Below are 26,969 nucleotides of genomic sequence, written 5' to 3' on the forward strand. Positions count from 1 at the left end.
GCTATTAATTTTACTATTTTTCTGTATGTAAAGCCAACACATTACTATAGTGTCTCTATAATAATCACATACACATTCCAGGGTAAATTTAGGTGGGAAACAATTAGCCTATACTAGTATGATCGAAACACCTGGAGATTTTTAAACCTGAGCAAACTTGGCGAGAACATACAAACCCCTTTGTGACTAGTATCCTCAATGGGAATTGAATCAAAGACTCCATTAATATAAGGCTATAGTGCTAACCGTAAGGGCCCCTTTACATTTCTGTGGTGTGTTATATGTTGACGTGCGTTGTGTTTAGACAACCCAAGGCACCAAATCATCTACATTTTGTAATGCACTGCAACACACTATGATACATAGTGGTGAACTGCAACACATGTGTGTATGCCATCACAACGCATGTAACATGCACTACTGCAAATCAAAGATATAAATGTTTCCTAAATGCTTTTAGACAAATGAGACAAAACTACACACTGTTCATGTTCCATGCTGGTTGTTCTGCATTATTGCTGATGAATTTCCTGCAGAGAGAGTGATAATGTGTACAGCAGTGGGAAGGAAATAAAAGTAGATTAACAGATAAAAGAGGAGAAGAAAAGCAGAGCGAGAGAGAGAGATAGAGGGAAAGAGAGCGGGGAAAGAAAGAGAGAGGGAGAGAGAGGGAGGAAAGGAGAGAAAAGGGGAGGAAAGGAGATGGGGGGGGGGGGGGGGGGGAATGGCATGAATTATCATTTTATCTCTGGAGTTGATCCCTTTTTTAATGCATGCCAATATTCTGTTTGCTTTGTTACCAGTAGCTTGACATTGCATGCCATTGCTGAGCCTATCATCTACTAGGATCCCCAGGTCCTTTTCCATCCTAGATTCCCCCAGAGGTTCTCCCCTCAGTATATAGATTGCAATTATATTTTTATCACCCAAATTATTTTAAATTTTTCTACATTGAACCTCATTTGTCATGTAGTGGCCCACCCCATTAATTTGTTCAAATATTTTTGCAAGGTTTCCACATCCTGCGGAACAGTTATTGCCTTGCTTAGCTTAGTATTGTCCACAAATACAGAGATTGAACTGTTTACCCCATCCTCCAGGTCATTTATGAACAAATGAAACAGGATTGGTCCCAGCACAGAACCCTGGGGGGCCCCACTACCCACCCCTGACCATTTTGAGTACTCCCCATTTATCACCACCCTCTGAACTCGCCCTTGTAGCCCGTTTTAAATCCATGTACTCACCCTATGGAACATGCCAACTGACTTTATTTTGTACAGTAAATGTTTATGGGGAACTGTGTCAAATGCTTTTTCAAAATCCAGATACACCATGTTTATGGGCCTTCCTTTATCTAGATGGCAACTCACCTCCTCATAGAAGGTAATAGATTGGTTTGGCAAGAACGATTCTTAATGAATCCATGCTGATTACTGCTAATGATACCGTTCTAATAACTTAAATCTTGTATATATAGTCCCTTATCATCCCCCACAAGAGTTTGCATACTATTGATGTTAGGCTAATTGGTCTGTAATTCCCAGGGATGTATTGTGGGCCCTTTTTAAATATTGGTGCTACATTGGCTTTTCTCCAATCAGCTGGTACCATTCCAGTCAGTAGACTGTCAGTAAAAATTGGAAACAATGGTCTGGCAATTACTTGACTATATTCCCTAAGTGCCAATTCTGTCCTCTGTTAACCATGGAGGTGCTTCCTGTGATGTGTCATGAGGATAAACACTGCAGTTTTGGTTACTAAAGCCCCTCGATTCCCTCGTGAAGACTGAGGAGAAGAATAAGTTAAATACCTTCGCCATCTCCCCCTTTGTAACCAGATGTCCTTCCTCATTCTTTATTGGGCCAATATGGTCTGTCCTCCCTTTTTTTTACTGTTTACATACTTAAAGAATTTCTTGTGATTTTTTTTTTTGCTCTCCTCCGCTATGTGTCTTTCATGTTCTATCTTAGCCGTCCTTATTGCACCCTTACATTTCTTGTTGCTTTCTTTATAAAGTCTGAATGCTAATGATGATCCCTCAACCTTGTATTTTTTGAAGGCCTTCTCCTTTGCTTTTATATGCATTTTTACATGGGAGTTAAGCCATCCAGAACTTTTGTTCGCTCTTTTAAATTTATTATCCAATGGGATGCATTGGCTGATGCCCTTATTTAATATGCTCGTAAAGCAAATCCATCTCTCCTTTGTGTTCTTTGTTCCTAAGATTTTATCCCAATTTTATGCCGTCTAGCAAGGTTTGTAGTTTAGGGAAGTTGGCTCTTTTGAAATTCAGTGTCTTTGTATTCCCCTTATGTTTCCTATTTGTGTGATTTATACTGAAGCCAATTGACCTGGGATCGCTGTTATCTAAATTGCCCCGTATTTCCACATCCATGATCCGGTCTGTATGTCAGTAGATCCAGTAACACTTTATTTCTAGTTGGTGCGTCTACCATCTGACCCATAAAATTGTCCTGCAAGACGTTTAGGAACTGGCAAGCCTTAGATGAATGTGTGGTTCCCTCTGTCAAGTCTATGTCTGGATAATTAAAATCCCCCGTTATTATAACACTTCCCATCCTTGCTTCTAATCCAACTTGTGATAAGAGATATGTCTCCCCTTGCTCACTCAGGTTAAGGGGCCTATAGCATACTCCCAATATTATTTTCCCCTTAGCTTCATCCCTTTGGAGCTCTACCCATAAGGATTCCACCTCCTCCCTAGCTCCCTTAGTGATGTCATCTCTCACATTCACTTGTACATTATTATTTATATATTATTTATAGGCATACCCTCCCCCCTTTTTTACCCTCTCTATCCTTGCAGTAAAGGGTATACCCTTGAATGGTTGCCAGCCAATCATGACAGCTGTTGAATCAGGTCTCTGAAATTCCCACAAAATCCAAATCCTCCTCGTACAACAGTATCTCTAGTTCACCCATCTTGTCCGCCAGGCTCCTGGCATTGGTGAACATGCCACGTAGTTTAGAACGGTCACATATTATCCTCTTATTGGGTCTTCCGAGATTGCAACTAGGACTTGCTACAATACTTGGGTTTATGTGCTTTGGTCAACCTACTACTAATGCCTCCAATACTACCCTCTGGAATATGTTCCACGCCAACTATCTCAACCTCTGATCCGCGCCCAAATCCCCCCCCCCCCCACCCCATCGCCTATTTTAAAAACCCCTCTAACTTTTTGCCTATCTTCATTCCCAGCTGATCTGCACCCTCCTCATTTAGGTGCAGTCCATCCCTTCTATAGTACTGCTTATCAACTGAGAAGTCAGCTCGGTCCTCCAGGAACCCAAACCCCTCCTTACTGCACCAGCTCTTCAGCCACTTGTTTACTTGTTCACTAAGTTACAAAACAGGCAGAACTCTTGGTCAGCAACACATTTTATACTTGTATAATGTGATTTTTTGCACGGCAAAAGAAGTATTGTTTCAACTAGGCACTGCCACTCTCATTTACTGTCTGTGTGCGCATAATATTTGACATTTGTTTTAATTCTTTGTGTTTGTTTTTAGATTAACATGTATGCCAAATTAGTATTATTAATATATATAGATTTAATTCACTGATGGCATACAAAACAATAAACATTTTGTCATTAGGTATCGTCAACAATTTTAATGAACACACACACATAATAATGTGTTATTATTGTATACTACCTACAGCACATGAATAGTGCGGTATGCACCCTGGTCTATTCCTGGCATTGGTTGTTGAAAAAGGAGATGGGGCCTGGGATGATGTAACTTCCGTACACATGTGCAGGAGTTACATTATTATTGGCTACCCTATGGCTGTGGAGTAGTGATGAGAGCTTGGAAGAATACCAAGAGAAGATAGTGGAGGACAGAGAGACGATGAACAGCGAGTGAAAACGTTGATCAGTTAGCGCTGGGGAGCGCAAACAGCCAGGTGAGTCTTCCATAATGCTGTATGCGGTGCATATGTGCACTTAATGACAAAAGCAGTGGAACTACAGTTCTGCTTCAAGAATGTCATTCCACAGCTTTTATAAGCTCCTGTGCAGTCAGAGACCCTTTAAATTCAATTAAGTGTTGGTCATTATAAACAACATTTTTACAGTGTTTACAATAATACGTTTTCAGATTACGACAGGAAAAGCTCAAGATGTTTGGTATCACAAATAATCTAGCTGTATAATGTGAGCAGAAATGATTTATGAAACTTGCTCATGTGTTCTGTGTGATCCCCAGCTGTGCTCTTCATTTACATACATCAAATCTTGTGAGCGCTGAAAAAAATAACCTCCTTCCCCTTGTAATTACAGTCTTATCTCAAACATTCACAGTTCTCATAAATTCCAATATTTTTCATGTATGTATTTGAAAATGTTTCCAATAAATCTTTTATAGAATGCAGCCATAATTTTTAATGCGCAACGGTCCTTTAATTAATTATGAACTGCACCAAGAGACCCGAGAAAATATTGACATTAACCGAGCGCTATACGTCGTTAAATATTTGCAAATATTTTCTATGGGCCAAAAGTGCACACATTCCTCATCTTTAAAGTTTGAGGAGATCTCCCGTACTTTCCAGAAGAAAAGTAGTTAATGAAAGCCATTATTTGCTTGTCACACTAGGAACATCTTGGCGTGCTCGGGTCTCCACAAGGAGATGTTTGATGACAGTGAATGTTAATGCACAAAGCAGCCAGAATGATAGATGGGCTGATGGGTAAAAGGCAATGAGGAAAGATTAGCTTCACTGACTGTGTTTAGCTTGGAGCCAGTACACAGAGAGCAAGAGATTGAAGATATCATTTAAATAGCAGGAGGCTATTGTTTCTGGGGCAGTGTACTTACAGTATATATATAAAAAAAAAAAAAACAACAAAAAAAATGTGCGATGTAACCGAATTTGTTAATTTCTAATGTACCTTTAAAATAGACCTGTAACTTACACATTGAGGAGGCAACCATGTTGTGAGAACGTTTAAAGTTATAGTATAATGGTTTTGTAAATATTATTTTCAATAATTATGTTCAGGAATAATAACCGTTTGAAAAATATTTATTTTCTATTTAGTCAGGTTAATGAGGAATATTGTGCATAAATATTTTGTATATTTATATCTAGCAGGAAGAGCTCTAGGCTTCTTTTCCTGTTTTCCATCTTTTTTTTTTATGCACTAGCGTTTAGAGAGCTCAATAGTTCAAGCTGAAATATACACAACTGAATAAGACCCCTTTCACCCTGAGGGCGATTTGCAGGTGCTATAGAGTTAGAAATAGCGCCTGCAATCCGCCCTTAAACTGCTGCTCCATTGTTTCCAGTGTGAAAGCCCTCGGGGGTTTCACACTGGAGCGGTGCGCTGGCAGGACTTCAGGAAAAGTCCTGCCAGCAGCTTCTTTGGAGCGGTGATGGAGCGGTGTGTTTACCGCTCCTCCACCGCTGCTCCCCATTAAAATCAATGGGGCAGCACTGCAATACCGCCGGAAAAACGCCGCTATTGCGGCGTAATGCGGGCGGTTTTAACCCTTTGTCAACCACTAGCGGGGGTAAGAGCACCCCGCTAGCGGCCAAAATGCGCTGCAAATCCAACGGTAAAGCACCACTACAAATGGCGGCATTTTACCGCCGATGCTATGGGCGGCTTGGTGTGAAAGCCATCTAAGCCCATGTACACACGGTCGGAGATTTTGCCAACCAAATCCGTCGGATTTAGCCCGTCGGATTTAGTCCGATGGATTGTGTCCAAAACTGTTGCATACACACGGTCGGGCCAAGTTGGCGAAAAATCCGATCTTTCAGAACGTGATGACGTAATTTCGTTATGATGGGACTACATTCAGGCTAGTAGCCAATAGCTTTGATGTAGGAATTTGATCTGAGCAAGCGTGGCACTTGGTCCGATGAAAATGCTCTACACATGATCGGATTAGGTCCGTCCGGCCCAGTTGGTCGGGAAATATTTCCAACATGTTGGAAAATTGGGTCGGACGGAGATTCGGACGGAATCAGTCCGATGCATACCACACACAGTCGGATTATCTGACGACACGGTCCGATAAGACTCATTCCGACAGATTCTCCAACCGTGTGTACAAGGGCTAAGTCAGATCAGTTGGAGTTGGCTCTTGTGCCTCTTGCCTTCTTCCTTCTTTGGACCGCATTTCAATCAGAGATACTGTAGAGTGCCTGGGACAGCTTCTAATGTGCATTCACTATAGAAAACCCATAGTCCTCTAGGAATCCTGTGTTGCTATGCTAAATGTATTCAACCATGCTTTTCCTGTAATGGATGACAGTATGTACTCAGACCTGTTAACCTTCATGTTACCATTTTCTCCAGGGGAGGAAAACAGTGATAACTGCAAGAGGACAAACAAATCAACACTTCTGCAAGTTTTGGTTTCTCAATAGATTTCAGGGGATAATTTCTACAGAATGCAATGGTTTTCAGTGGCCCAGGAGGCAGGAGAGGTAAGTATAAACTGGATTATTTTACAAGTATAGCTTGAGTCATGCACTGTGAACTGATAATGAAAAAATACGTGCCACTCAGGGAAAAACGATCTTGGCTTATGCACATTTAGTAAAGCAACTGGGTCACTTTAAATTTTTTGTATATTATGTAAGAAAAAAAAAAAGGATTACTTATACTATAGCAGTAAAATATATTAGTAAAATATATACACACTATATTGCCAAAAGTATTGGGACACCCCTCCAAATCATTAGATTCAGGTGTTCCAATCACCTCCATGGCCACAGATGTATAAAAGCAAGCACATAGGCATGCAAGCTGCTTTTACAAATGCTCTTAGAAGCTCAATGAATTCAAGGTACCATAATAGGATACCACCTGGGCAATAAGTTAATCTGTGAAATTTCCTTGCTACTAAATACTCCACAGTCAACTGTTAGAGGTTGTATAATGAAGTGGAAGCAACAGGGAACAACAGCAACTCAGCCACAAAGTGGTAGGCCACGTAAAATTATAGAGCTGGGTCAGTGCATGCTGAAGTACACAATGTTCAGAAGTCGCCAGCTGTCTGCAGAGTCAATAGCTACAGACCTCCAAACTTCATGTGGCCTTCAGAATAGCACAAAACAGTGCATAGAGAGCTTCAAGAAATGAGTTTCCATGGCCAAGCAGCTGCACCCAAGCATTACATCACCAAATGCAATGCAAAGTGTCAGATGCAGTGGTGTAAAGCATGCCGCCAATGGACTGTAGAGCAATGGAGACATGTTCTCTGGAGTGACAAATCATGCTTCTCTGTGTGGCAATCCGATGGATGTGACTGGGTTTGGTGGTTACCAGGAGAACGGTACCTACCTTACTGCACTGTTCCAAGTGTTAAGTTTGTTAAAACATTTGCACAGTGATATATCTATCTATCTATCTATCTATCTATCTATCTATCTATCTATCTATCTATCTATCTATCTATCTATATATATATATATATATATATATATATATATATATATATATATATATATATATATCAGTTGCAGAGAAGCAGAATTACCTTTACATAAATTATCTGTCCCTGTCTTTTTTACATATCCCTGCTGCCCCAGTAAAAATTTTATTTTTATGTTTGCATGCACCACCTATACATCCCCAATGTCATGACCACATGGTGCTTTAGTGTGAAGAAGGGGTTATTATTTTTACATACATGTTCACTTTAACTGTAGTGATAACTCCAACATTCCTAACACCTTGTAAATGTAAAGACTATATACGAATCCCCCCCAAAGTACTGTATATATCAAGATTAATGCTTTCTGCACATTCATTTTTTTAAATAAATGTAGAAGTTTGAGCACCCATGCAAACGAAGGAAGCATATTAAAATAAAAGCAATATGCTTTGCAAATGAAACCCAATATTAAGACTTTTCTGAGCCTGATAAAAAAAATGGAAGCAGCTATTTCAAACATGTATTTTAAACAACAAAAGATTTATTCTGAATTCATGGGAAGATTCAAGCAATCAATAATACAGGGGGGCACCCTCACTTTGGCTTAGCAAAACAGTTATTCAAAAGAAAGACCCAATATTTCAAAGCGCAGCTTGGAAATCATTTAACATCTTGGGCTGAGAGTTATTCAGCTGGAGGAATCTTTGCAAGTGAAAAGGAAAAGGATGTGTCAGCTGTGTCAGGAGGAGTTCTCCACAATGCACCTCTCCGGCAAGCCGAGAGACGAGCGCTTTCACCAGCAGCTGATAAATGCACAAAATAATAAGAACCTATGCTGGGCTAGGGTTCGATTCCTCCAAGTATATGGGAAATATATTGAAACATGATGAACCACAGACATCTTTTGATTAGGTAGGTTTTTCAATTTGCCAGTTAAAAGGATCTATGAATATCATTCCGTCACACTCCCCTATCAAACCTTTCCAAATAGCTGTTCAGCTGAGTTTACCTATTTTCTAGAAAATTAGAGCTTTGCAATACGAAGAAAAAAACACCAAACGTAGCTGAAAAGAAATAAGATTATGATTCGCAGCTGGCAGATTTTGCCGGATAAACTCATCCTGTTGTCGAGATTTGAACATAACAGCAATGTAACTGAAAACTGACACAAGAATCCGATGAGGCAATATGGTATTAAACATAAATTCCAAGGAAGGAAGAAACAAATATCCGGATCTGGGTATACTTATCTATCGGACACATTGCTGCTCATACATGGGCACTTTCCCTTTGTTTCTTGACTAACCTATCCTCCAATATTGGTCTGGTATACCCTATTACTTAACACCAAAAAAGTATGACCTCTATTATCTTTAATGTCCTCCAGTGCTGATCATAGCTCATGTCCTAATTAAGCTGCTTTATTTGACAATAAAATGGTCACATGACCTGGATGCAGGCATCAGCTGCACTGTATACTTGCATGCATTGGCTTCCAGGTTGGTACATGGCAGCTTTAACTGGAGAACTTGGTTCAGATGATGCATTACATCTTTAGCTTGACCTTATACTATTCGTATTTATAGAAGATTTTGTTATTCGTAAATTGGCATCTTTCGGTACAGAGGGATATGTCTTCAGCCAAGAACATTCCACACACAAAAGAGGTCTATATGCAAACAAGGGGTTAGGTTTACATGAAGGACAGTTAGGATTGCATGGAGAATTAGTGTGTTGGCTACAGAGAAGAATAAAGGGAGAGTTAGGGTTACAAGAAGAGATATGTCCTGTATACACAGTTGGACATTCTGACGACAAAATCCATCGGATTTTTTCAGACGGATTTTGGCCCAAACTTGTGTTGCATACACACGGTCGCACAAAGTTGTCGGAAAATCCGATCACTTACAACAAAGTGACGTAAAACACGCACAACGGGACTATAAAGAGGGCAGTAGCCAATAGCTTTCATCTCGTAAATTATTCTGAGCATGCATGGCACTTTGTGCGTCGGAATTGCATACACACGGAATTTAAACGATCAGATTTTGTTGCCGGAAAATTTTAGATCTAGATCTCAAACTTTGTGTGTCGAAAATTTCGTCAGAAAAAGGCCGATGGAGCACACACACAATCTGAATTTCTGACAACGCAGTACGATCGCACATTTTCTGGTGGAAAGTCCGACCGTGGGTACAGGGCATTAATGTGAGGGTTAGTGTTAGATTTTGGATTGCAGAAAGGATTAGCGTGAAAGAGTGAAGAGTGCTTAGGTTAAATTAAGGGTTAGTGTTGGGTTACTGTGAGAGTTAGTGGGAGGACTGGTGTTAGGGCCACAGGAAGGTTTAGCTTCAGGATTATGATTACGGGGTACGTTAGTAGTTAGGTTTAAAGAGGGAATGTTAGTTTTGGTGTTATAAGGAGGGCATCTCTATCTGCACTACCATCTTGGTTTGGTGTTTTTTTTCAATGCTGAATATTATTGCAAATAAATAAGTATGGAGTTTTGGATGATCTTCCTCCCCATGCTCACCATTTTAGCATAGATTCTCTTTAATAAAATATAATAAAATAAGACAACCTGATGATTGTGCAAAAGTCTGTTTAAACAACTCTAAATTAAAAAAAAATCAAAATGTTTATATAAACTTGTGTACAAAAGTTGTCTTTAATCAAAAATCATAACAAATACATGTTAACAGTATAAAATATTCCATGGAATAAGTTATACAGATCAACATATCTCAGTCGACTTAATCTCTTATGACATGTTGTATTGGAAATGTTAGGCAGACCACATTAACACAACTAATTGCAAAGATTAGATTTCCTAACATTGTTTGTGTCCAGTTGGGCAACTAAAGCAATGGGAATGTTGAGGTACACGCTTCTGGATGGAGCTGTACAGAGAGGAACAACTTGGTGCAAAATGGTCAATGTTATCTACATCTCTCCTGGGGTAAGCATTAGAGAATTTCTCATTGGAGTTTCCTTATCAGGCCAACATGTATACTACCTATCTAGCTAGAGCACCTGTCTTGCTTTGCCCCTGACCTGCCCCAATACCCGTATGGTATCACGCCAACAAAATCACGACAGTATACCTACAACCAATATGTTAAAATATATGTAAAAATATATGTAAAAGTCCTATTGGAGTCATTCCCCTCCACTTCCTGTTCTAGAAACACAGCAGGAAGTAAGAGGGAATCTCTATAAAATAAAATAAAAAGACTTCCTTTCTTTTTCTGTATTGTTGACAACTACGAATTTGGAAACTTTGACAGTGTCACCAGATGGAGAGGATGAGTCTCCCCTGTTGGGAGGCAGACAGGAGTAAAACCCCCAAAGGGATTAAAACACTTTTACTTTCTAGATACACTTTAAAAAGTCAGTTAGAAAAGTGATTTGAATTTTCTGCTACAGAAAAAAATAAAAATAAAAATGGAACTACTTACCTTTATTGTAAACATTGGTTGGCACTTGGACATCACTTAGAGTGATATTGACTGGTAAATTATTAAAATGGTCATTGGGTACTAACAAAAACTCTTTTCCTAGATCAACAAAATTGCCATCTTCTTCCTTTTCATTTATAAGAACTGCGTTGAAATATTCATACTAGAAAGAAAAAAGAAAAACAAAAAATTTACTTCAACTTCCAGTAGTTAAACACAACAATATGGACATAAAAAAAAAACTTTAATGAAAACTTTAGCCTTGGTTAGAATGGGGTCTTTGTACTTAGTATTGGGGCGATCTGCCCCAACTTCTTATTCAAATAGAAGAGACATACAAACCACTTTGCTAAAAATAAAAAAAATGTCCTGGAGTTTGTTATGTGAAATATTATCAAAATATCCTTGGATGGACAATTTATACTAGGACAGGAACAAAATGAAAGTAAATGTAATCACTAAACGTACATATACTGTATATGTTTTCACATGTTCATTTATTAATAAAATAATTATCAGCATTTTTAGATCTGGAGCTTTATTTAAAACAATACATACATGGTAAACCTGCCATGAAGGTCCCTATTCAAGCATTTTTTGTTATAGGGTGACAATGCTTTCATGCTGTATGCCAACTGTATGCCAGTGTTGTCACCTTGTCACACAGGTATCTGATAAGGATTACAAGCGGCCGCTTAAACATACATTACACAGGCATGGTTGTCACCAACAGGAAACCCTCCCTGAGAAATGCCATGCAGCCATTGCTGTACTGAATGGATGTTGACAAAAAGTTGCGGCAAAGAGCTTGCATTTGTTCAGCATTAATGGTATTATTGCAGCAAGCAATTTGCAAAAAAAAAACAATTATTTTTGATACACATGGCTTTAAAACCCAGATGAAGCTTTCCTTTTTATTAATATAATACAGCCACTAAGCACAAACTGTAGATGTGTGATTCTTTTGTATGTATTTCATAAACCAGTGTGCAGCATCCTTTGTTAAAACTGCCTGTATTTTCAGCACACTGAAGCTATAGACCACTGCTGAACACAAAGCGCAGGGGTCAGGATCTCCAGTGGTCCAACATGCCAACTGCACAAAGATCCCATCTAAAGAGCTTATGCTCCCTGAGCAGTTGATCAGAGCTTTGTGCGAGCGAAATGTTGGACCACTGGAGATCTGAACTGTAGCACTGCATTATGTTTTAAACAGTTGTCCAGTTCTACAGTGTGCTGTAAGCAATATTCATATTTTAAGTCCCTCATCCCCCTACTATCCTCCAACCAATCGCTACCATAGAAAATGAAAAAAAAACCAACCTCATTACTCCTTTCCTCACCTAAATTTATGAACATGTCATGTTCTGGTCGCAAGTTTTCTATCTTCTACGTTAAGAAGTAGGCAGGGTTCTTCTTCGGGTGTCCACATCACTCGCTACATGACATTGACACTCCCTATTGGCTGTCCAGTGGTGGGGGGCACCTCAGGAGCCAGAAAAGGGTGATATCAGCAAAAGGAGACCAGCAGAGACTGGGCCAGCGCGGTCACATGTGCATCAATGAACTATCAGTCCCCCACACCTTAAAATGGCACTGTCGAGGGATCTGAATTGAAGGCTTAGATAAGCATATCCCTGCTGCACAAGGTATTTAAGTAAAAAAAGGTGAGGATGAGTATGAGGGGAGGTGGGGGAGGGGGGTTTATTTTTGTCTGGAGATAGGCTTTAAAATAAATTAAATAAAAAAGACTTGCAAATCCTTTACTGTTTATGAGGCCTGACTGCATAACTATAATACAGAGAAAAGCTCAATTTGGGCTTTGCCAAACTGAATGTCATTCAGTTAAGAGTTATATCTTTGTTACAGTAAAGATTTACTAAAACCTTGGGATTTAACCTGTAAATTGAAAATGATCATTACTAATTTGAACTAAAGATCCACCAAAGACAGAAATGCAGAAGAAACTAATACACAACTGGAGCAAATGATATACCACATCATGAGAAGGTAGGGGAGATTGATACAGCCCTTTTAATTTATGTATTTAAAGGAAATCTATCGCAAAACAAATACGAGTACTACCATTGCTGACCTGCTTTTGAACATTCTAGTTGTCCGGTTGTTATACTAATCTACTAGAGGTTTTGATACATTTGAGACCCTGGTCCTGAGCAGGAATATAGATCATGAGGTTTAGAGAGTTAGAAGTCTGTATTTAGGAAGAGTTGTAAACTCCACATCGTGCTACTCATAGTCTTCTGTTGCAGGGACCATTGTTTTTGTCAAAATAGTCACTTTAAAGCAAAACGCAGGTGTAATTAAAAAGCATGCTATTAGTTTTTAAATGAGAAGTTTGTAAAGTGACTAAATATATTGATTCATAGCCTGCCAAGCTAATTATCTGACATCCTCACAGATTCTTATGTTCATTTAGATTTAGTCCGATTTATACGTGACATGCTAAGGAGGAGTCCATACCAAATAATTCAAATGCCTACTAATCTAGGTGAAAAGAACATAATGTATATGCACGATGGGTCTGTTGTTTGTCAGTACCCTTCTACCCCACCACATTTATGATTTGGTTCTCTGCTCATACTACAAACACATGGTGCTTGTTCTTTAGAAGTCCAGTAGCAGATATTTTTTACTGATAACTTTAAATAAAGGGCATTTGGTCCCAATGGATCCTGCTCATTCATGCACCATTTCCGAGCAGAAGATAAGCCGAAGCAGTTTTGACAAACATATTGATTCTATTTGACCTACTGCACAAAAATAGATGCCATGAGAATGAAAAATCCTGCTCCCGATCCTTATCTGTATAGGATGGTGGGAGACTTGTGGGGAAGCTTGACTAATTAACACAGATAAAACTAATGAGAATGGCCATTTGTTCCTCAAACGATCTGTAAAGTTTAATCCCATCTTCTAATTACAACCCACAAAAAAACAAAGCCGGGGCTTTCAGATACAGAACATTAACTCTTGTGGTTGCTATATAATGCACTTTGGGTCCTCAGACAGCAAAAAGTTTGAAGTTAGTCGTAAGTATGAAGAGATAACACAGTGACCGAGGGAGGAACATGGTGTAGGCAAGGCCGTGATTTCAATTCCTTGTTAGAAATAATACAGAGTTAAATAGTATGTAAACCATAAAAAAATGAGCTTCTCTTGTATGCAACCTGTTGGTCGGTAAAAATACCCTTAAAAATGTTTTCTTTTATCTAATCTAAGTGTAAAAAATATTTGGGTTTTTATACTTACTGTAAAATCTATTTCTTAGAAAGTAATGCGGGACACAGGAATTCAGATATATGAAGGTAATAATATTACCTACAGGAAGTTTGAACACTGGCAAAAATAAAAATTGCAAGCTATGCCCCATATAAAACCTCCTCTTGAGCAAGCCTCAGTTTTGTGAAAAGGTAATACCAATGCATGTGCTATTGACAAGTGGGGTAGTATATTTTTCCCTCAAATTACTCAAAGAAAGAATTACAGTAAGTAATTCAGATACAAGAATTCAGAGAGAAGGTTGCCTAGCCAGGCAATCAAAGCCACTAAATGACAAATCCACAAACACGTGAGCACCCTTGCAGCACAACTACCAATAAAGGTTGCGCAGTAAACCTTAGAGACCGATAGATAATGGTACAATCCCACACAATCTGACTGAATAGGGTAGGGTACACAAAAGCCATCCACACAATGGTAGTCAGGGATAGTGCTTATACCTCAAACCCAAACTGATGGCATGTGTCTGGGGCCATACAGAAGAACTATGTGGAACATGCCTAACCTTAAGCACAGAACATGTTTCTAAGAATCCTCTGACTCGTCTGGTCCAGCATAGCATCTACAGCCATGAAACAAGGAGCAGAAACCTTTGCCTCACAGCTAAGAACATTTACCTCATTAGGAGAAAAACAAGGGAAAGTATCCAGGGAATCTTCCTTGAGAGGCTGCAGAACAACCAAAGAAGGAGGACCTATGCCCAGGTTATCCGGGCTCACAAAGTCCTCCAGACATACCCTATTCCCTTTACGGTTTATGTTTCACCTGCTGACACTCCAGGGGGACACAGGACCCTCCAGTGATTATTTTTCCCTGCCAAGGAGGAAATGAAGAACCCCCAGGTGTGCAAACCTCTCTCTCTTTAATATCAAGACTACCAGCTAAGGAAAGCCATATTCCAATGCATTGGGGCAGACAGCTCAGCTGAGAGTATTACTCTTAGCTTTATAAAGCATAGGGACCAGGTTACTTGTCCAGTCACAGAGAGGACTCTCACTCCATTCCAGAGGCAACACCTCTGCAACACCTAGGTCATGTCCAGATGAGTGTAACCAAGGACACTGATCCAAAGCAGGGTCCCCTGGTGAAGAGGGAAACATATGTTCTGTGGAGCCAGAAAATGGGGTTCTCCTGGAAGAGACTGATGGGACAGGGAATACCTGGCTCATAGAGACAATGTGGATGTCTTGCTCATATACCAGAACCCAGCAATAGAAATAGAAGCTAAAAGGGACTGACAACCAACGAGAAAAGGGGAAACTATTCTAAGAGGGGGCTCCTTGACACCTAAGACACCTCAAAACAAGGAAAAGGGGGTAACTCCTGATTGTTGATGGAGGATTCAATAGCATAGAGGGATTAGGCCTTTTTAGTGAGGATTCAAGCTGATTGTCCTAGCCTGTCACTGGCAGGTAGCTACCAATAAAAGACACCTACAAGTCTCTATCCAGCTGAATCTTGCAGGTGTTAGGCCTTTTAGACAAGTGCTATGTGCAAGGTTTCAAAAAACTGACTTTCTTCAGAGAAGATTCTCTGATGATCCCACAATGGGGACACCAGGAAAGGAACACAAGGCCCAAGGCTCTGAGAGGTAGCAGGTGTCTCTGAAGAGTGCTGAGGGGCTAGGTCCTTGTTAGGTTAAGATACTAAAACTGATCCTGGTGGATCTTGTAGGTCCTAAAAAAGTTAAAGGATATTATGTACCATGAGGGGTTTAACAGAACCCGTGAACATTGCATCCCTATGGCTGTGTAGATAGAGTAGAACTCACAACCCAAGTCCCCATCTAGACAGGGCTGGGCTGGCTTTGAACGCCTGCAAGTACCTACTGCCAAGTACTTAGTACTTAGTACTTCTAACCCCCACATGGTTAGAAGAAAACTATTGATATACTGGAATCAAACTTAAAGTAGAAATAAACTCTCAAAGTAAATTTTTACCTAAAGGTAAGCTTATAATAAAGCTCACCCATAGGTAAAATTAATATCTCCTAAACATGCACTTCCTGGAAGGAAGACCGGGTGAGTATAGAAGCCTCTGCAGCGGCGACAGCGCACCATTGAAGGGCTTTGTTTCAAGGTAAGTCTTTCATGATGTGTTAGCATTCGATGCATACTAGCACATTATGCCTTTACCTTACAAGGTTTGTTTGTTCACACCACAAAAACTAACCAGATTTGTTCCGGATGTGTTCTGCATTTTACCGCTTTTGTGACGTTTTCTGGTGTGTTTTTGATGCATTTTTAAAACGTTTCCGGATGCATTCCAGATGCTTTTTTTCTTCTTTTTTCCTGTTTTTTTTTTTCACCATACTGAGGTCCAGTGCGTTTTTGATGGGTTTTTTGATGTATTCCAAATGCCTTCTAGTGTTTTTGATGCGCTTAACCATATTCCAGTACACTCCAGTGCAGCAAAAATGCAGCATGTTGTACTTTTTTTTCTGGTACTGGAATGCCCAGAAACTGACCGCACTGGTGTAAACTATGCCATTGGAAACCATATAACCTACTTTCCATGCGTTTTTGATGCAGAAAAAGAATTACTGCACTACATGTGGTGTGAACTGACCCTAAAGCCTTTACTACAGCTTTAAGATAACATCCTACATAAGTTTTACCTGATTATTTGCAGTGCTCTCCCCTGTTCAAAGTACAGAATTTAAACAGCATTTCTGAGCTAAACAAGGTAGGGGGTGGGGAACTGATGTCACACCCTGCACAGCATAGAACAGGGAGTGTAATCTGAAACCTGAGTGGATGCAAAAGATGGTCCCCTCTACACAGTCTCATAGGAAAACCTGCACAGCTGACACTGTCAATCGCCTGCTGTGTGCTGGGGGGAGGGGGGCAGTGGTAGGCCATCTCTGGCATTCCCTGGTGTTGGCATAGAGTGTCAGAAGTGACTCAAGCAGATAGCAAAGTAAAAGGCAGACAAAAATCACACTAGGTGCTTTCGGTTGAGGCAAGAACACACAACAGAAGAATATGCTTAGTTCATTCTTCATTTCAGAGGTTCACAACAACTTTAGGAAATATTTAAATTAGAGACTATGAAAATTCAAGTCACGGAACTACAGCCTATACAATGCAAATTAATGTTGTGTGACAGTCTGTACTTGATATATAGCTTGCTGAGAATCTATACGTAGTGACATCTCTTCTATGCTAACTCGCCTGGGTTTTGTTTATAGTGGCCGGGTCATAAATCACTTGCAACAAACAGAAATTATTTTCTGTATACGTCAGTAATATTTACGGGGAAATTTTATTTCCTTTCATTGTCCTTGCAAATGACACTTTCTTGCTTTAATGCTCCTGGACTCTGAAAAACAAATCTTAAATGATGTATCTTTATAACCGTTACCAGTGTTTAATCGTAGACAAAATTCCCTGTGTGTTCATGGAGATAAGCCATAAATATGGCCTTGCCTATATCAATTTCAAAAAATTATACCGTCTGGCGCACAGGGATTTCATGTAACAAAGTGGAGGCATTTGTTTTCCTGCAGGTGTTACAGCAAATATCATCTTGACGGGAAACAGATGATAATCCCTTGCTATCAATAGTACACTCAGTGGACTGGTAACCTGAATGGTACAAAGGCAGCCATATCGGGAGCGAAGCAAGACTTCCACCTCAAAATAAACCACCACCACTTCAATGCTTTGAAAAAACTAAAATAGGAATGAAGGAATGTGCATTTATTATTTTTTGCAAGAAGGTGAACCTATCCTTTAAAGTAGACCCTGATAGTGTTACTTTTTTTTTCTTGAATTCCTCTTCCAGTGCACTTCCTGATAGGTGTTTGTGCCTAGGCACTCCTGTGCCTACAGCCTTGTAATTGTATATCTGCAGTGATCTAAGGCTTTGCTGCCTCTGACTGCTAGTGTCAGGAAATCCAGAGTGCGACTTGGTGATGTCACTACTGTGCTGCTCACTGTTCCCCTTGCTGGAGACTATGACATGAGAAAGTCAAGCCTTGCCTCTACCAAGATGATCGACTCCCCATAGAACAGAAGTAGGCAACCTGGGGCCCTTCAGCTGTCGTAGAACTATATTTCCCATAAGGCATTGCAAGGCTGACAGTTGCAATTACTTCCAGGGGCATGATGGGACTTGCAGTTCTGCAACAGCTGGAGGGCCCCAGGTTGCCTACCGCTGCCGTAGAGGCGTAGTGCAGAACAAGGTATGGTAAGTGAATAATGGGGAAAAGATCAGCTTCCAACAGACCACAGGCAAAACAGGTGATTAGTTATTTTCTCACCTTTGGGGATAAGTATCAGCAAATAGTTTTTAGAGTTATTTAAAGTATATTATAAAATGCTTTAAATTGTATATATAACAGACCAAAATGGAGAACATCAGAAAAGTTAAAAGAGAAGTGTGTTATTTGCAAAAAACAAACAAACACACACACATACTCACCTAGATGGATGCAGCATTGATCAAATGCTGCATCTGTCCCCCACCTCCTCTCCCTGAGAACTAAGCAAGCAAAGACCACTGAACATACAGTTCTCTGTCTTCAGTGACTGTCAGCCACTGGCTCTCTGCTCTGGCCCTCCAGCGGGAGTGACTGGCTCAGGTTCTCAGCAGTACACTGAGAGGCTGAGCCAGCTTTAAAGTACATTAAAGTTGGGATCTCTCTAGAGCCTGGACTGGCTAAGTTACGTCAGCTAACAGTGGGCTTTAGCCCACTGTGGGCTTAATATGAGTCACAGAAGTGCAGAATTAAGTGCACTCCTGGGATCCCCAGGGGAAGTAGTGCCAAAATAGCTTTGACCATACTTTGCCTTTAATTCTTAGGGTTTACATACACTTTATATATTAGTTTCCCAATAGTTACAAAGACTTTTACAAATGCTTTTGAGAACTCAAGTATAAATCCATAAAAGTATTGTTACTTTTACAAGTACTGTACATACCTGGTGTATGAGAGAGAGTAGAGCTGTGAGTGGGACCCAACAGATTAACCCACAATAGGATGCCTACAGAAAACTACATCTGGGCACATGCAAGACCAGTCCCAAGAAGGGTACAAGAAGTGAGAGCAGCAGTGACCAGTCTTTATTAGGTTCCATTTGGTCCAATTTGGTCATTGACAATGTTTGTTCAACAAAGTCACCCAGGATCTTCAGTGGTATGTTTACTTTACCAGAGCACCAGGGGGACTTTCATTTAGTGATGGAAGCATTGTGTGTACACATTGACAGGTCGTAGTGACAATGGATTTACATCACCAAAAATCATGATTAATATTGGATAATATCAGGGGACATTAATAACAGGCTCCACAACATAACAAGGGTCTACAGTACGTGGAGTTTAAAAAGGGACCCTTGTGTACTTTCAATGTTTCCCTTGGATAGTATAGGGAAGGGTTAACACCCTTTTATCTTTTGTTTTGCTGCCTGTACCCACGTTCAGAAGATTTCCCTTCACTTTGTGTCCCTATGACAATTGAATTTTGAAAATTTTGGGTTGATGTGAAAACAAGGATTGGTGATAAATCTTTAGTGGAGACGCCTTTTTCCCATGATAACTCTTACAGGAGTGAATTTTTCTTCCTAGGGGGAGATTTCCTCTCACTTCCTGTTGTCTCCCTCCGTTGTTTCCAAAGTTTAATGTGGCAGAGTTAGTATTTACTCCCTGTTCAGATCTGATCCCCGCTACATCCTTTTCCCGTATTGGCTCTAATATCCTGCTTTTAAATAATACAGTTGCACTTTAAGACCTAGCTCCATTTCATGTTCCATGGATTTGTGCTAAAGACACTTTATTAAATAATTCTGATTATCTTTAACCTCAGAAATGGGAGAATAAATGACGGATATTGCCAGCACGAGGCAGAGGATTTAGTAACACAATTACTTGCAGTTACAGCTGGATGGATGTCAGGACTTTTCTGCACTACATATCATATTAGATCTGACATTTTTACTGCTAGATTCCCCCTTTTAAGCACATGGTAAAATTGTTCGACTTCCATAAAATGCGGGCTTTGCTCTATGATAAATTACAGCAGTCTGGTGGGAATCATTCAGAAAGATAAGTGCTAAACAGGGAAACACATCGTAAATAACAGGAAGAGGAAGGTGCAAAACAAACATTCCCCCTGTGATTTTGGATGGATACAGATGCATCAAGATCCTACAAAAATAATATGCATCTAAATGTCCAGTGTCATTCTACTTGACTAATTTTGCACATGAATTCACTCATTGTATCACAATCAAACTGTACAAAGGGTGAGATCATAAAACAACTTAGAGCATCTGATCTATGAAGACTGACCCACAGAACACCACTACTGGAAACAATCTGGATTGTGTTACTGAGAGTTCAGGTAGAGCAATTACTTGGTGAGACCTCCTATCACTGTAATGGGCCAAAAGAAAGGGAAATGGGAAAGAGCTATTGCTAAAGGTTTACATATGGCCTCTACACTACTAGTTGACCATGACAAATCTGTAGCATTGTTTCCCAAACTGTGGACAGTATTGTCCTGCCATTATGACCTTTGACATACCTGAAAGTACCACCTATAATCCTGTTGCTGGTCACTTTTTAAAGAAAGGTGGCAGTATACAAGCACACAGCATGCCTACCTGATCTATCTTCCAGCTGTACCTCTTTTAGTTCTCCAGTCTCTTGCACATTGCATTTCATGCATATCCACATGTAGCACTGACCCCCAAAGGAGCAGCTGATTTAATTGGGCTTACCGTTACCTTCTTCACCTCGTGCGTGTCTAGGGGTTTCCTGAGGTAGATGGCCCAAGAACTGTAGAGACTGACACCAGATCCACTTAAGGGATTTTTATTTGCAAAAGAATAAACAAAAACACAGTCTCTCAAAAGGGTTAGAGGGTTTAGGTAGGAAAGTCCAGGTACTCTTAGTACTAAGTCAAAATAGGAAAAAGTCTCTCACATTAGGAAATCCAGAGAATAGCCATTCACAGCTGGATCTTCACCCTTATCGGATAGTGCTTCTCTCACCACGCCTAGCAGCCAATTTTAAATTGCTCTGCTCCTTAAAGTTTTTAAAAGCTATCACCAGAGTGTGCATACAATGACCAACAGGATTCAAACCTTATATGGGAAATCCTGGCTTCCTTGGGCTCTTCCTGATCCCATTTTTCATTCCTTAGACAATGTGCCATCAGCTGATCATTCGCAATTATTTGTATACAGCAAACATGAGGGTGTTGCTATTTAAAGTGCATAAAAAGAGTAAAACATTTATAAAAAGTTGTTTTGGTTTAGTTTTGGATGGAGTTAGGAAGGGTTAAACTGGTGCCAGGTTTTTATTGCTGCCTATTTCCCCATTTGGGAGTTTCACCAACTCTATTTGTCTTGGTGATTTAGAGTAGAGTAGAGATGTTTATTGACTGGGGACACCTGCTCCCGTCACAGTTGACGGCCATGGCCTTTAGTAATGTTCTTCAAATTTGTGGTTTGGATTAAAGACTATCAAAGCCCTACTTTCAGTGTCTGCATAGGTGGTCTTTAAAATATACTTAAAGCCAAAACAAACGTTTTTTTTTTCGTTTTTCAAAATAGAGGGGAATGGATCCAATTACATTTGTGTGTGTGTGTGTGTGTGTGTGTGTGTGTCTGATTGGGGAGATTTTTGATAATTTTTGGTCCAACAGACACAACAGGAGCTGAGAAGATATCTCTCCAAAATTAGGGAATTTGGAGAGATATCTTCTCAGCTCCTGTTGTGTCTGTTGGACCAAAAATTATCAAAAATCTCCCCAATCGGACACACACACACACACACACACACACACACACACACAAATGTAATTGGATCCATTCCCCTCTATTTTGAAAAACGAAAAAAAAAACGTTTGTTTTGGCTTTAAGTATATTTTAAAGACCACCTATGCAGACACTGAAAGTAGGGCTTTGATAGTCTTTAATCCAAACCACAAATTTGAAGAACATTACTAAAGGCCATGGCTGAGTTTATGTTTTCCATACGTAATGCCATTAGTTACAAGGTAGTCCTCATTTGAAATTATTTGTTAGCTCATGCTAGCACATTTTTTGTGTTAAGCTGTGGAACCCACCAGAAAGGGGGCTTGGGCATTGTACTTGCTCTCTGACAGAGCGGGTTGTTCGGCCCTGCCCCCCCTTGCTTGGCACAGCCAATGGCTCCTGCTGCTATCAATCTGCCTAGGGAGGAGGGTGACAGCTGGGAGAGACGCTGCTCTCGTGCACATTATATCTAGATACAATCTTCACTCTGTCTCTTGGGAAAACCTTGTTCCTACTGCTTCTTGTGCCAACCATGCATGACCTGCAGTACAGGGAGAAACATGGATTTCTACCATCCTTCAAAGTACATGAGGTTTTGTTTTTTCTTATGAGCAAGCACACAAGCCTCCATACTCCTAACATCTGTCTGCTCCTTTGTGCCCCAACATCTGAATACCAAGCTCTTGGCTCCTTATCCACCAGGAGATAGATTGAAGAGAAACCCTGCTCTACAGTTGGGGAAATACTACTGTGAAACATACAGTATTCATTTACAATTAAATCACAAACATTGAACAGAGAAAGCAATTAATGGTAAGCAGCAATTGATGAACTATTTAAAATAGAGTATCAAGGTTAACTGTCCTCTCTGTGCTGAAAAATGAAATAAAATGCAAATATATTGTAGGAAAAGTACATTAAAACCAATGTTTTGTCAAGCTGAAAAAATAAACACATTTATTAAACAAGCATAGAGGGGAAAAATGCATCTGTCCTAAAATAAATGATATTAAATTGCTCAGATTCTGCACTTACTACTTGAATGATCATCCATTTACTATCACCAAGTGTAATGGATTTTAAATGACTATTTTAATGGGTAATTAATACTTTTAATGTACCTTTCTATTGTGATTACTTTTATGCAAATGTGTAATGATAATGGTCCCGGACAGTATTAACTCCATCTATCATCGTTTCATAAGATATCCGCCCTTGGACACACTTCGTCGGTTGGCAAGGACCCTATGTATACTGTATGTTGCATGATTAACTCTGTATGTGCAGTGAATCTTGATTTCAATTCCATGCTCTTGCTTAAAATGACCTTAAAACTTAGAACTGATGTGATCTTGGTAAATTTCTTGTGCCATGCACAGAAGAGTAGAATGGCAGTAGGGGTCATTTCTGAGTCGGTATAAAAGAGACTTCATAGAATTCAAAAAGTCTCAACATGATTGAGGTCCCCCTATGCTCTCATGCTGCACCAACAATATTCACCAGAAGAGTATGTAGTAAGTGAAATCTGTAATAACTGTCTATTAAAATCCAGCAATTGCAAAAAAGGAGAGAAGCCGTTGGATCCAAAACAAAATGGTTGTTTTCAGTTTTTCAAAAAATTGGCATTTTTCAGCAAATTCCTATTAAAGAGTCAGACAACCATTTAGGATTGGGATAATATGCAATAACTTAGTATACCGGCTGTGGTAATCATTTTATATTAATCACCCAGTTCCAGTTAAGAGGACCTCATCAGCTGTGGCCCATGATGGGGGTGAAGCTGAAATAAGACCAGGATACTGGAATTAGCTTCTAAGAGACAGGCTTATGCAAGGTACCCAAGGCAGCGTCTGGCAGCAAAAAGACAATGAAGTTCCTCCTACCTCCATGTTAGGACTTGGGTGGTAGTCTAGGACACATGTATCAGGGAGAGATCCCTTTCTCAAGCGTAGTTTGTAATATTTCCATAATTTTTTCTGGGAGTAGGTAAGGTGCAAGCTATCAAGGAACAAACAATCTGCTTACCATGCCTGGAGAGAGTCTTCTGGACTGGATCTGAACCACAGTTAAATGATTACCACCCTTTTTTCATGTTAGCACATTTTATCCTTCAGCGGGGGAAGGAGGAGGGGGGCCCAACTTCTGAGTGATCGCAATCTCTTGGAAGTGGGGACAGGTACATGTCAAAATCAGGTACTAGTCCCTCCCACAAAAGGTGTCAAATATGGGACGGGAGTGGGGGAGGAGTCAGATAACCAGAGTTTACACTTTTGAGTGGAACTCTGCATTAAGAAATAAAATACTGCTATTTAGGAGCTTATGGATTGACAGAGTTTGGTACTGGAGCGCTAAATACATCAGCATCATACACAGTGGGAGGAGCAGGAAGTGAAGGAAATAATGTACTTCTCAAAGATAGTGGGAGGATCGAGATGAAGGGAGTAATGTTCAGATGTGCAGGGTTAGAGAAGAGAGGGTTTAATATACAGGTCATATAGAGACAGGATGGAAATTAGATATACAGCGGGGGGGGGGGGGGGTGAAAGGGTTAAAAAATGATCCCATGGTCCAACCCTCTCCTACCTCAAAACTACTGTTTTTTGTGCTCTGGAACTAATGTATGACCATTGTGAAAGGAAGGCACTGGCTCACAGATTGCCCTGCACAGCGATCACATGGTAAAGAGCCACACAGATTGCTCTGTGCACCAGGAACGTGCAGCCACGGAATCTCTAGGACTATAGGTGGCAGGAGCCCCAGTGGTGGGGTAGGATTTGGGCTATCTACCCCACCTGCCTCACCCGCCATGAACATAAACCCCCCCCCCCCCCCCCAAAAAAAAGATCGAGCTTCAAGGCTCAGAGACTTGGGCTCAAAGACCCCAAATTTGGGGGGTAGGTAGCCGATTTCCTACCCCACCACTGGGGCTCCTGCCTCCTATGGTCCTAGAGATACGGGGCTGCTTGCGCAGCCTGTCAGAAGCTACATACAGAGCAGCCAGTTTAAATACAAGCTGGAACACTCTGATTGTAGCAGACTAAGAGGATGAGTGTCATGGTTATGCAATAGAGTTTGTCTGCTTACCTGTCTCCATGTGTTCATCTCTAGAGACCAGCCGACTCTCACCTGACTGCTTTTATAATCCCTCCTCTTGCATGGCTCCACCCTAGGTCCTATCAGAAAACTCTATATTAACCTGTGCACTGCAGGGCAACCCTGCTGATCAACCTTTGTGTGTTTGGCTCCCTGTTACCTGCCATGTGCTCTTCATTTGTTCTATTACAGACTTTGGCGTGTACCTGACTATCCCTGTTTGCCTGTGACCCTGACCTTTTGGCATGTCCCTGACTATCCCCGTTTGCCTGTGACCCTGAACCTTTGGCGTGAGCTCTGCTGTCCTTGTCTGCTTGTGGCCCGACCTTGGCTTATTCCCTTACTATCCCTATCCTCCCTATCCACCCTACTGTGGGTGTGAGCTGGGGGACCCTGGGGGTCGCGACCTGGAGCCAGTTGCAACCTAGACCATCCTCACCACTAGAGGCTCTGGTGAACACCTGCTGGCTCTTAGACTCCACGCCCCAGGGATTCTTACACTCTTACCCCGGTGGGATCCGTCTTGGTGTTCTGGTGGCCCTGCCTTCCTTATCACCTTGACTCCCGTCCACAGCCATAGGGTCCACTACTTTGCGGTGCACTCATGATCCCTACGGTGTGCATCTGTCACCTGGCCTCAAGGTGACCTGACAATGAGCTCACGGTGCCTCTCACTTCTTGTCAGAGGCACTGAGCTTAATGGACAGCTTAGAGCCTTGGACCAATTGTAAAGTTCCAATGGTTCAAGCTGTCCAATAAAAATGCTGGAGTGGAGGCACGCCTCTCACTGCAGTGTCATAGAAGGGGGCATGTGTCTAAAAGACAAATTCTCCCTTCCAGCCCAGGCCTCTTAACTAGAAAGAAAATACATGGGTTTATGGGTATAAGATTTACCCATGATCCCATCTTTTTCCTTGCACAGTTAAGAGGGAGAAAATTCTGCTGCTGAAAAGGTACTGTTTTAATCAAGCTAAATCATGTATTATTAGATCTTTTTTTTTTTTATCTACTTACTGTGAAATTACTGGTTTGAAGTTAAAACTTCAAACTTCAGTAATTTGTCTATTAAGTCACCTGCTTGAGTACAGTTTTTGAAAATTTAGTAAATTTCCTTAAAAACAATATATAATAATTATTTGTATATTACTTACTTAAGGTAATTAACCCCTTGCCACCCAGGCCAATTTTGACACTTTTCCTACATGTAAAAGTAATAATTGTTTTGCTAGAAAATTGCTCAGAACCTCAAACATTAAATATGGTGTTTTAGCAGACACCCTAGGGAATAAAATGGTGGTCATTGCAACTTTTTATGTTACACGGTATTTGCGCAGCAATTTCTCAAATGCGTTTTGTATTAAAATAAACTATTTCATGAATAAAAAAAAAATACTAAAGTTAGCCCGATATTTTTATATACTATGAAATATGATGTTACGCCGAGTAAATAGATAACTAACATGTCATGCTTTTAAATTGCACACACTTGTGGAATGGCGCCAAACTTCAGTACTTAAAAATCTCCATAAGCCATGCTTTAACATAATTTTTTACAGGTTACATGTTTAGAGTTACAGAGGAGGTACTTGAAGTATTGCTCTCGCTCTAACATTCGTGATGTATGTAACCTGTGTCTATTTGGCTCTGATATTGTCCAGTGCCTCACCAGCCACTGACCTCACCACATATCCCTGCTGTACATAGCATTTGTGAACCAAGCCATCCAATGATGGTTAAGTTCACAGCCATTAACAAGCTCACCGGCTAACCAAGAACTATTTCTGGAGAGACGTTTATAAATAGCACCCCAGTAATAGATGCTTACCTTTTTCTGTAGAAAACAATGGTAGGAAGGTGAATAAAATAGGCCTTCGCGCTACTATTTGCAGGTGAAAATTATGAATAAAAAACAGGGTAATAATATAC

The 26,969-nt window shown here is 40.4% G+C and overlaps 1 protein-coding gene across 2 annotated transcripts in view; it reads right to left on the reverse strand.

Annotated features, from left to right (window-relative positions):
- CACNA2D3 (calcium voltage-gated channel auxiliary subunit alpha2delta 3) overlaps positions 1–26,969 on the reverse strand; it is a 1,440,485-nt gene that overhangs the window by 831,980 nt on the left and 581,536 nt on the right. For both annotated transcript variants that reach the window (XM_077452052.1, XM_077452053.1), the window contains exon 5: positions 10,885–11,047. In XM_077452052.1, the coding sequence (XP_077308178.1) occupies positions 10,885–11,047 (163 nt within the window). The remainder of the gene's footprint in view (positions 1–10,884; positions 11,048–26,969) is intronic.

This window comes from Lithobates pipiens, unplaced genomic scaffold (assembly GCF_037356315.1).
Source record: "Lithobates pipiens isolate NorthernLeopardFrog02 unplaced genomic scaffold, aLitPip1_a1.2 Scaffold_23, whole genome shotgun sequence".
Classification (NCBI taxonomy): Eukaryota; Metazoa; Chordata; class Amphibia; order Anura; family Ranidae; genus Lithobates; species Lithobates pipiens.